At 39.1% G+C, this 12,779-nt stretch overlaps 1 protein-coding gene across 5 annotated transcripts in view; it reads left to right on the top strand.

Moving 5' to 3' along the window:
• The window catches only part of strbp (spermatid perinuclear RNA binding protein), a 95,984-nt gene extending 84,296 nt beyond the window's left edge, over window positions 1-11,688 (top strand). For 4 of the 5 annotated variants that reach the window (XM_084934946.1, XM_084934947.1, XM_084934944.1 and 1 more), the window contains 2 exons: window positions 381-434; window positions 5,737-11,688. In XM_084934946.1, the coding sequence (XP_084791072.1) occupies window positions 381-434; window positions 5,737-5,831 (149 nt within the window). In that variant the 3' untranslated portion in view covers window positions 5,832-11,688. Of the gene's footprint in view, window positions 1-380; window positions 435-2,868; window positions 3,262-5,736 lie in introns of those variants that run through there. The other variant, XM_084934948.1, reaches the window with a different exon arrangement.
• Window positions 11,689-12,779: the final 1,091 nt, after the last annotated feature.

Genomic DNA, 12,779 nt, shown 5'->3' with positions numbered 1-12,779 from the left:
ATTTTCTTTTTTTCTTGGCCTTAAAATTCTGACATTTTCCTCAGCTTTAGGCCGCTTACTTATTTTCCTGTGGTTAAAAAAACCCATGCATTTCCCTGTAGCTGTATTGCAAAATATCACAAATACCCTACAGTCACCTATAGAAAAGGGGATAGCAGTAATTTGTTGAGAGCAGATAAACTGCACTGCAAGATTTATCTTCATTATGCTTGAGGAGTACAGCATCTACTTAGGTCTCATACTTTAAACCCATAGCTGTCTGCTAGAATTCAAAGTGGCCAAAATAGTCATCTGAAGTTACACAAAAGCTGAAACGTGTGTTAGTTTTGGATTTAACAAGTGCAGAATTGAATTAGACCTTGTAACCTCTTTCCCAACAGGCTTTGGGACACCGTATGGCTACAGCCCTGCTGCAGCAGCTGCTCCTGCGTACGGTACGTGCCTCTTCGCGTCCACTCCTCATCAGCTCAAGCCTCCTTTTTCCATCTGTAACCTCCCTCCATCTCTCTCTCACTCTCTCTCTCTCTCTCCATCTCTCTCACTCTCTCTTGCTTGCTCTCTCTCTCTCTCTCTCTAGCCATTTGTGGGTAAATTAATGAATCTTCAGTAGGTTTACACTTACAGCCCTTGTCCTCGACTGCTTTTTATATCCATTTCTTCTCTTTTCTCAAAATGATTTTAAAATCTTGACCCCCTTTAAGATCCAAGTTTTAGCATTTAACATTTAATCTCTTTGTTGTCTTTCTACAATCAGATCTGTGCTTTGGCTAATTGTGCACTCAGTCCTTATGTGTTAATGTGCCTGTTGCCTCTTACACCCTCATCTCTTATGGTTGGACTGCTGCTCTATCAGCACAAAGTGCTGTCGTCTGTTTCAGGCTTTCATCTAAAATCATCCAAAAAACAATCCTGATTGTGTTTATATCAACACATCTTCCAGCATTGCCTTCAAATAGTTTACATGCAAAAGAGTAGAAAACTATAAAAAATATTTGAATAGTTACCTTGTTTCTTGACTTTTATTAACCTTTTATTAACCTGAGCCCTGTTTGTAGAGCCATCATCCACATTTCTGTTTAGATTAGAGTTCCAATTTTTTTTTGCCAGTACTTTTAAGATACACACCAGCTTTCCATCAGTAGGACTGCTGCTACACTGTTTTCTTGTTCTCAGGACATAATATATACTTATACTTGACCTTCAATAGCATAGGTATTGGCGAAAAACCCACTCCATACACATATTTACCTCAACAGAGTGAGTCCTGTGCAGTGGGACTTTACATGTAGTACTAGGAGGCCTCGCCGTCCATCTTACAGCCTAGTTTGAAAGGGTCTTATGTGCTAGAAGAAACTACCTTGAGGGCCCCAGGCAGATTTGTAACAACCCCCTGAGAACCCAACATCCCTGAAAATGAAATCCACCTCAGTTATATGTTTATGAAAGCTGGAACCCAGTGTTAGTTCCCAGGCAGTTTCAACTGGGTTTTTTACATGTTAGTGCAACACCTTTCCTTGCTAAAATAGTCTGCCTTCGCTGGCGTTTTCAAATAGTTATTGTTTACCAAAACAATACTTCAGTAGCTGGCCTCATACTAAGCAACTGAAAAACAGTAGTGCATAACTAGGCTATTAAATGCCCTGCCTGTTCTGTGGAAGCACATAAATTGCTGTGTACTGTGTGCACCTTTGACCCGTTACTCATCCGAACATGTCACGTATCCTGGCTTGTATAACTAGTCCTGACCTTGAACTTACTCTGCACCTTCCCACAAGTAAGTAGGAAGTTCAGTGGAGATTAAAAATATGCATTGAACTAGATAAAAAATATAGACACGAAATGTTTCATCCACACAATTTGCAACAGCACAACGTTTGATATCTCTCTTTAGTGTTTTTGTTCTCTATCTCTGCACTTGTATTCTTGGACCCTGAAAAAAAATAGCTCTGCAAGAATAACAGGTAAAAAAATAAAAAGCAACTTTTGGCTGCTCACTTATTCGCAGGGGGTCGCCACAGCAGGTAGCTCTGCGTGTTTGATTTGGCAGATTTTTACGCCGGATGACCTTCCTGACGCAACCCCAAAGTCACTTGTGTCTCCTCGCTGTTCAAAAATATTTCCCTTCTAACAGGCCTTGATGCAGCCTGATAGTGTAGCTCCACTCAATCTAAGGCCACACTTACTTCAGGCTATCTATCTTCTGATTATTCCATAAGCTGTTAGATTTATTACTACAGTGTCAGTTACGGAACAATGCAAGCACCAGCTTCTGTTTCATTACCTATTTTTCAATTGATTCTTTCTCTTTATTTTACCCCTTCATTCCTAATTTTAAAGCCTTGATCATCATTATTAACATTACCAGTGTACACACTAGTGTTATTGTTGCGATCAAGAGCAATTATCGGATTAGTCACACTGATTAAACCATATTTTTTTTAAATTCTAGTGCAACCTGGCGTAATTATTACTGCCTTTACAATCTAGAAAAAAATCTAGGAAAATCCAGTCTGATTGTCTAAAGGCCCTGCTGGTCACCATATTCCAAATCATAATAAATAACGGGATTGTGAAATCAACGCTTTTAAATTGACTCAAATAGACCGAAATTAACAGAATTGTACAAAATTAAACTTTAGCTTTTCTTTTTAACTCCCGCTTTGTCTTCTGTGGTAAACCACTAATAAAGGCTGTCACCCCGTGTGCATACATTCCTGCTTTCTCTCACGCAGTTACACTTCTACCTCTGGGAACCTGCTTGTCTAGTGTGACGGGTGTTTGATGGACATGCTCTTAGCATAGTGAGCATTGGTTATTTGTTCCCCAGAACTCATGCAGAGCTATGCTCTTCTCATGTCTCCCCTCTAGGTTTGCCCAAGAGAATGCTTCTGTTGCCTGTCATGAAAGTGCCCGCCTACCCCGTCCCCCACTACCACTTCTTTTAGCATAAGAGACACGCCATACCAAAATGCACCTAGGTTTTCTGTAGAAGGGAGACAGTTTTTTTTCTTTTTCTTTTTTACAGTATGACGAAGGGGAAAGGATTAAGGACTTGAGCTGAAGATTTGTAAAAGTGCTTTTTTGCTTATTTTATATTGTTTTTGGTTCCAAAAACTTTTATGAATAATAAAAACCCTGCAGGTTTTAAGTTCTTAAGATATAAAAACATTTAAAAACTTGAAGGATTTGTACTGTGAATTGTTACCTCATTCTATGAGTCTAAATAGTAATATATCTATCGATCCATATATATATATATATACATATATATATATATATATATATATATATATATATATTTAGCCTTTTGTTATTTTGTTCTTTCCTTGCTAAAGACGATGATATCCTTTGCAATATGACACACACATCACACATATTCTGTGTACAAAGAAAATAATGTGAGTGGTGTGAAAGATGTATAGGAATAAATCATCAATGCTGCAAAATAAAGTTTATCTTCAATAAAAGCTGAACAGCTCCTGTTGTATATCTCATTTAAAGGCTTTCAGCTACGAAGGAACTTAATAGAGTAGCGCCTTCCTCTTTGGTTCTGTTTGGACTGGATTTGTACTTATGTCATCTAACGTAGACAGATTTACCTATCCTTTTTCAAACCTGCAAATAGTACTATAAAACCTACACCATTAAACCTATAAATAGTACTAGTACTGTTAATATTCCAAGCTCATGCATTTGCAAATATTGAATTTCAGTACCTCGTCACCTCTCAATTCATCTCTTTGACCTTCAGCTTAAAGATTACTCAGAGAAAAAGACAAAGACGACAAATGATGAATTTAGAACGCCCTTGCATTCAGCTGCACGATCTCATTACTGCATGTGGAATTAATATTCGGCAGGTTTCCCGCAGCTCTCAGAGTTAACACCTACAGTATTGCATTTGTTGTAATGTGAGCTAACGGCAGTCTTTTGCAACAGAAGAATACTGACATTGCTTAAGAGGACCTCACTAGCATAAATCATCCTACAAATAATAAACTTAATATGTTCTGCACAGAGATTTAAATCAGTGTTTTTCATCTTTGCCTGACATTCGAGTTGTAGCTCCATCAAAAATTCATGTTGATCACAGACATTTACATAATCAAAAGCATGCAAATGAAATCATAGTTCACCGTTAGCATTTTCATGTTGTTGTTTCATAATTTTCAGTGTCATTGTCAGTATGGTTTGTTGTGTTTGCTCATTTTTTTTCCTCGATGCTAAGCACCAGCACCAATAATACCACTAAAACCTGGGCTTAAAACTATCCTCTATAAGATGATTGTAAAGAAAAAAACAGTCTTTACAAATAATAACTAAGAGGAAAATGGCTCAATGTAAATAGAGTGCAGTGAAGGTGAAACTCAAGCTTATTCCATCAACACAGCAGTCAAAGAGTGCCAATCGAGACAGAGTTCTGCCCGTGGCCCTTCAACCACGTCTTGGTCATCCAACCAGCAAGTGATAACCACATCCCCCTTCGAGGACGTCTCCATGGTTACGGCTATGAGGCGCAGCCATTGGATGAGAGGACCCAATGTCTTGTCCAATGGTTGGTTGAGCTCCTCTGAGTTGTTATAAAGCCCTTAAATAATCTCTGTCCTTCTGAGACGTTAACTTCAATCTTACACGATTGAACACTATTACCACTTCTTCCATTTTGTGTTTGTTTGTTTTTTTCTCTTATTCTTTTTGTTCAGGTTGATATTATTTCAATGCATAAAGACCCAAAGATCCATAGAGAATATTTACTGGTTTTGATATTTAGGGAAATATGTTTTATGGCTTTGTTGCACTTTAAGCTGCATTAGTTTAGCATAAAGATTGTAAGCAGGGGGAACAGCTAGCCAAGCTAAGCTCAGGAGCTCGCATTGTAGAAATGTGGCTGAAATTAAAGCAGCAGAAACTAAATTATCATGATTTTTAGTGTCTTACTCTGTGCACCTTTACAGGACATGGGCATAGAATCCCCAGGGGTGTCCAATTATATCTGCCACCTGGACACCAGCAGACAACCCCTTGAGTCTGGTTGCAGGGTGGTGCCACCAAGGATCAGGCTTGTTCTTGGACTGTGCAGCCTGAATTAAAAGCTTGGGTTCTTTGTTGTGTTCCCCGAGCCTTTCCTCAGCAGTTTTTGCAGTGTAATAAGGCACATTGTCTTTCTGTCCTATCACGATGGTCCAACCCAGTGAGACAGACCTTTAACTAGACACTTCTTTTAATGTTCTGACTGGAAAATGTACATTTCTTCTAAAGCAACCAGTTTTCTTCTGAAAAATCAGCTCCACAGCCACGAGAGGTATTACAGATCCCAATAACACAATTTAGCACAGTGTGTTAAATAAACTAAAAGTGTAACTATTAGTCTTCCTGGCGCCCCTAGATCCTATTTTTGTCCTATTTTTGGACAGAGAGAGGCTCGCTGTTTCCCCCTGTTTCTAGTATTTTTGCTAAACTAAGTGTCCTTTGGATGCATCTTCATATTCATTAGACAAGCGGCATTGATCTTCTCATCTACTTATCTTCCAAAAAAGCCATTAAGTATATTTCCCAAAGTGTTTTGACTATTGCTTTAATTTAATATACAGGACATTTCTACACACATTTCTACATTCTGCGCTATTTTAAATACACTCATATAGTTAATATACTTATATACCACTTTAAAAAAGTGTTTTAAAAAAGTGTACTAATGAATCAATCTTCCTTTTTCTCTGATCTTCGTCACTGCAGGTGGTCTATTTATTGACAATCCTTTCTACCAGCCGCGCACCATCGCTCCTTTTATCATTCATCTGGGTCCACAGGATCTCTTCTCTGACTTCTAGAGGCAGCACATTGTTGGAGGCGCTCTTCACACTTACCTGGCTGCACACATGCCCATCTGTTTCTCCGTCTAATGCGGGCTGCCTTTGAATCCCAGCTGATGGATTCACACATTCAGAACGGTTTCAGTTTGATCAGTCTACTGATGAAACTTTCCTCCTGAGAAAAAAAGAAAAGGCAGAAACTATCTGAACCATCGACCAAGAGGCACAAAACACCTCTTTCTGTTTCCTCGTCTCTTCACCCAGATCATCTCCTCAGAGGAGAGCGACTTTACAACAAGCAATACTCGGATTTTACGAGAAACGTTCAGCTGTGACTGTGCAGGGCTGGGCTGGTCTTTCTTATAGCAATACACCTGAACTCCTCTCTTTGAGCTTACTTACTTACTTGAGAAGATGTGAATGTCCAACAAAGTTTTACCCAACACAGCATTGCAATAGCTTATTTTGATTGTATATTCAATGTATGTGTGCGTGTGGCTATAATATAACATATATATACACACACACATATATGTATGGTGTATTTCTATAACAATGTGTTGACAATATTAGTATATGATGATGTATTTATGTAAATACTCTATAAAATATAACTATTGTTGTTATAAATTATTTTAGAATTATAAAGTGTAATGTAACTGTAATATCACAGTATAGCTTTCTTCCAATTTTATATACACTGAGCAATTGAAGCTAGTTCTAGGAGAGGCAATATTATCTTTGGTATTCCTATAACCTGTGCTGTTAGAATAATAATGCTTCCTTCTTTCCTTCCTTCCTACTTTTCCTCTATCTTTGATGTCTTTCTGAGCCTTTCTGAGCACGCTCTCTGCTGCCCGAGGTTTGTTTACACTGCCCGGACCAGAGGTGCTCGCTACTGAACACACTTATAACCACACACTGACACACAGACAAACGCACACTATTCCTGTCAGAAAGCACATTTTCTATAGTCTCATTGCTGGCAGGGAATACTGTTGTTACAGTATGTGTATGCTTGGATGTACACGCTCCTCCCTCTTCCATTAATGGACACACCACCACCTCGGCACAGATCACACATCAGCTCCGTCCCACAAGCCTTATAGGGACCAAAAGCACAGCTCACTGGCACTTCACTGTTTCTTCTTTCTGCAGACACACACATTCACACACATTGTTTCCTCCAGCTCTCTGTGGCTGTTCTCTACTGAATGGAAGTGATGCTGCTGGTAGCGAAAACACATGAGCATCTTACAGGTTGGGAAAGATACAATACAAATGAATATTTGGGACAGTTTTTTCACAGAAATGTGATTTGGGTCATCAGGAGTTTGGACTGAGAATGCAGTTTAATCATCGTTGTACATGAACGTAGTTATTAGTGTCAAAGCTGTCTTTGGCTTCATGTTACCTTACCTGAAAATAATTTAAGTATGAGATTCGCATTTGGTGTTCAGCTCAGTTGTATAAGGGAAGAAAAAGTTCAATCTGTGGATATGGTCATAGCCATGTGGCTCTAAATATTGAGGCTAAGATGACCAGGTCAATGACCACAAACGTTTGACATAATTCTACAGTAAAGGAAGGCAAATTAGCTTTTCATGTCATCCCAAAATTTTGAGTAGTTGATTGTGTAGTACTACTGTTATAGCACATTGTAAATTTATGTCATAAAGTTACTGGCAGTTTAGGTAACTGTAAATTCTAAAGCAGTTCATTCAGATTCTGTGTGGATTTGATTTTGTGGCATCAAATGAAGCACAATCCCTCCAGATCAGCTGATATCAGTGCCAGCTCACGTCTGCTGGTTATACACAGCCAAGTGGTTAATCTCATGTAAACTTCACTGTTTGAGGCTGTAGTCACTCAGACCTAGAGACTGGTAAATGACCCCGTGGCTTATGGTTGCTTTGGTTGCAGATGAACCTATCCCCTTTTTCAGTTTACGTGACACTTACTTCATGTTCAGTACCGCCTGGACAGCAGTCGGTTGAGTGTTTGCGGACAAATCTGCTTCTGCACGCAAATTATAGGCAACCTGTTAGTGACGAATTAAAAGGAGGTTTTCAGTACGTCACTCTGTCTGTGATCGATTTCACCGGGCAGTGGCCGTCAACCATTCACTCAATACACGTTTCCCTATCTATGGAAGGTTGCCTGTCTCTAGGCTTGTGTGGCTTGTGCACCTCTGCAGGCCACTTTGCAAACCACTTTCACCCCCAAACCACATTTCATCCTGTATCTGACTTAATTAGTATGTATGTGATCAATATGTTCGATAGTTTAAGACTTTTCATTGATGGCTGATCTGTACAAGGGATCTTGCCCACAACACAAAATGTAAATCGCCGTTGCTGTGCATGATGTTTGGGGGTTTTTTTTGTTTCTCACATGGTTTTGAAGGGTTTTTTTTATCGCTGTTCTTTCTTATTTTTAACCTTTAGTAGAGAGAAGATGTCAGTCAGCAGAAGCTACAAAATGTGCATCAAAAACCTTTGATTCGCCTCACATTCGCCTTGATCTGGGCGCAAGTTTGATCTCCTGTGTTTCTGCTGGCTTTGATTCAACAAAAAAAAAAGACATCTGAGAAAAAGACACAGCATGACTCTAAAGTCAGCGTTTCTAAACAATAAGCCGAATTAGAGTGAGATTTTGCGACATTACTACGCTGAAAATGAAAAGAACTTGACCATTTTTGCAAGGATGGTGATAATTGTCGTGCGACTGAGAGGTCGAGTAGCAAAATGGAGGCTGTTGTGTACTTCCTGTTCCCATAATGTGTCTATAATCTCTAATATACGGTTATTAAATCTTCAAACTTTCATTTACAGTTGTTTGAAATCCTAATGACAGCCTGGCTTTACAAGAGTAAATATTACTGCTCTGACATGGAGCACAATTAAGTTAAGATGTCTCACACAAACTAGATCTCAGTTTATTAATTGACTGTGGGTCTCTGCTGTGAATGACTGTTTCTTGCTTTTCAATCTTTTTATAGTGGTTTTCCATTAAAGAAGAGAGCTGCTCTTGTTTGATCTCTAAAAGTGTAGAATAAAGTTTAGAGCAGGCTTTGCTCTTACTTTTCATTTACATGTGGAATTCACGTGGAGGTGAATAACTTTGAGGTTAGCTGTGTGGAAACAGACCTCTATCAGCTGAGAATTTCTTCTAAAATGCCCTCCTCCCTGCCCTGCCTTCATCTCCCCGTCTCTGCCCCTTTCTCACTCTCCAGATGGCCCACATTAATAAGGCAGACAGTCATACCTCAGTGAGCAACCTTTTCATTTCCCCTCAGACTGTACAGACACATTGGAGGAGTCACCCTGACTACTGACCCAGTCCTTTTAGTCTGTTGGCCGGACAACCGTATTCAGACGAAGGGTGGCGAGGTTGAGAGCACAGAGAAAGCGGGTCAGTCTAAACCTGGCACAGGCAGCTTAGCGGGAATGTGCAGGCAGTGGCTCCTCCAGTCAGCAGTATTTTTTATTTATTGGGGAGCTGCTGTCTCCTAAATGATACCACCATATCTAAAAGCATAATTTTTTCTTAGTAATCTAGTAAGGAGATGAGAAATCTGCTTGATGTTTCAGCTGAGAAAATATACTCCAAGTATCCAAGTTGTTTGGGGATTTAAAAGAAATTATCAAGAGAGAGAGAGAAAAATAAGAAGAAAGAGGAAAGAATTCAAAATATACTTAAATATAGTATATTGAGAGATTGAAGGGAGGCTGACTGATGAACTGACTAGATATCTTCCGCTTTTATTAGGTCAGTGACAAAACCAGCCGTACTCCACCAAAGTGTCTCAGAATAGAAAATATTGCAGTGATGTGTTTTTTCTGGAAATACTTATGAGCGGCTTGAAAAGAAATGTCAGTGTGAATAATGTTTTAGAACATACTGGTTGTCTTTTCTGGATTCCAGTCCCACTGATGGATGTCATTCCTACTCCAGTAGTCCCCAAGACCACTATAAACGAGTAAACAGCGGCACACAGACACATCCCTGTTATTCTGCATCTACACTGCCTCTGGTGGGCGTTCAACAAAAACTACACCTGTAAATCTAAAAAGCACAAAAGACGCACGAGCAATACACTCACGCATTGTACTCAGGGCTACCTGACACGCACGTGTATGCAACAAGACAAACACACACAGAAGCACACATGTACTCAAATGTGTAAATATTTCAGCTTTTACCGACAATAACAGCAAAGCGCATTGAGTCGACATGACACTCTTTGCTCCATGGATTGAGTATTTGTGAACTATGTGAGTCACACAAGTGGTTGGACCTTGTTTGTACATTAGGATATGAGCCATGTATAGCTGAGAAAACACACCCACACCTGTTCCATTTATTAGTGCTTTATACTAGGCTGTCTGTAGCACTGCACATACATTGCTTTTTTGTTGAAATGGCAGTTACCTGTGTGATAAATTAAGCTATCAGAAGAAAAGAAGAAAGAGTGTTGTCTCCAAAAAGTGGCAACACATGCAGGAGCTTTGAGTGTTTAAATTCTGCGATAGGTTCAATGGTTTAAGAGATCGGAGAGATTTTGCTCCCCGTTTATATCTGGAGATATAGCCATGTTTCCCAAAGGCCCCTCTTCTCCTCCTGCCAGGTCAAAAAGGAAAATGCATGAATGCCTTTGGAAAACAAGGAGGGGTTTTTTTCCCCTACACGATGGGATTCATCTACACACCAAAGACTACGAAGCCTTTGCTTCACAAATCTGATCATCCTGCAGTCTCAGAAGTGAGAGATGTGATCTGTCTAGACAGTTATGAAATGTCAGGAAAGAAGGGGGGAAAAGAATGCTCTCCTGTGTGTAAATCTGAAAGAAAACCTGTCTTGCTCACTCTTGCATTAGCACAGAAAGTTGGGGTTTAAATCTGGGGATCATGCTAAATTTGTCTGGAAGCAACGAGAGAAGTGCCGTAGGAAGACCCGGAAAGTCCATCCGCAAGTGATTCTGAAACTCTGCAGAGCTGCAGAAATAGATCCTGGATTATGTTTCCACTGCTTAGGCACAGACTAACTGCAGAACAGATCATTTTCTCTGGGTGTGTGCGTTTATGTCAGAGGGTGGGGCGATGGGGTATGTATTAACACACCCACATGCAGACGCATGCATACACACATACATATACAGCACTGCAGTCACATCAAGCATGTTGTTGCATACTTCCTGGTCATAATTCATGGATTGTTCACGTCCATCGTCCTCCTGATAAATGATCAAAGTCTTTTGGTTGGGAATGTACACAGTTGTTATGGTGATTGTAGAGTAGAATGTATTTACTCGTATAAAGAGTAAACTTGTTTTTTGTAGAGAAGCATATATACAGAATATATATGGATAAATACATATATATACATCTATATATCTTTTGAACTACTTGTGTGTAAGGGTCGTTTTGGGTGCATCTACCCTGTTAGGATTCATATTTCTTTTTCCCCTTTTTTTTAATTTTTAATAATGATGTTTTGGCAAAAATAGCATCTCATGAGTGATGATTGTTTTCTTTTTCCTGTAAATATCTTCCTTTTTTTTTGTCTTTGACCAAAAGGGGAATAAAATACACCGTTTTATGATGCTGCCTATGAATTGATGAAGTGATATCTGCTCACAGAATCTATTTGTTCCATTAAATGATCAAAGTTACATTTTGTGAAACTCTACAAGGTTCTGCTTAACAGAGGCCACTGATAAAGAATGATGAGCGTGATTTGAACTCGCTGTATAGTTTGTTTTAATTAGTAGCAGCATTAACATCAGTGATGATCTGTGGTTGTCACTGTTCTTGACATACAGTAACCAATGCTTGATGAACTGAAAATAAAACTGAGAAAGTGCTAAAATCAATATCTGAGTATCTTTTTTTAATTGTCTCACACTGATGCCTATTAAAAGGGCCTGACCATAAAATAGAGCTAGATTTTTATCCAAAATACAATACTGTGCAATAGTCTTGAGACAACATCATTTATTTGTATTTTGTTATGAACATGGGAAATGTGTACATCAGGGATGTCATACAGATTTTACATGGTGGGCCACATACAGCTCACTTTGTTTCTACGTGGGACGGACCAGTGAACATTTCTGTCAGTGTTTAATCCCTGAGATGTCTGAATATAAGGTAAAGAAGTTCAACTGTATTTTTTAGTTTTTCTACATAATAATTGTAAGAAATGTCTAAAATTACAGAAAAAAGCATTTTACTGAAATTCCTATAGAAGATCATTAAACAAACTGGGACTTTACTATCATTTAATTGCTTATCTGTTATTTAATTACTAGGTCTTTATCAATAGAAGCTGCAAAACAATTTAAAATTTGATATTGGACGTTGGCTGCCTTATGTTTCCTTCTCTGTCAAGATGAGCCCACACAGCTTCAATATTGTTGAGGTCCAGGCTCTGGAGAGGCCAATCTATTACTGATAGTTTCTATCCAGGTATGCTTTTTATTGTCTGTGTGTTTAGGATCATCGTCATGCTGAAAAATGAAAGCAGTTTCAAGTCAGATGCTTTAAAGATGGTGGATCAAAGTCTGACGGTTTCTATATGTCACGCCATAATGTCAGACTCAAGGTTATGGACAATAATTGGTAAGTTTGTCTAAGAGTTTCAGCACATGGTGGTTTAGAAATATAAGCTGTCAGTCCTCTCTAAAGCAGTACTGCTTATGTCTGAGTATCCAGTGACATCTCCAGTAGTCAACACCATCAACGCACAGCCATAGCCGCCAATCATCCAACTCAGCAATAAGTGTCTGTGCGTGCTGTTTCCTAAAAAAACAACAACAGAGAAAAACGACATGCCTTTTTCGTCTGACGGAAAGCAAAGAGGACAGCAAAGATGACGTCTAAACTCGCCAGACTATGACAGCCATCCTGACAAATTAAACCCTGCTCAGTATTAGTACATTGTGTCAATTGTGGTAGAATTAAT

This window comes from Perissodus microlepis, chromosome 7 (genome assembly GCF_051167445.1).
Source record: "Perissodus microlepis isolate ML-2025 ecotype Zambia chromosome 7, ASM5116744v1, whole genome shotgun sequence".
Classification (NCBI taxonomy): Eukaryota; Metazoa; Chordata; class Actinopteri; order Cichliformes; family Cichlidae; genus Perissodus; species Perissodus microlepis.
This window is presented reverse-complemented; position numbering and strand designations above follow the sequence as displayed.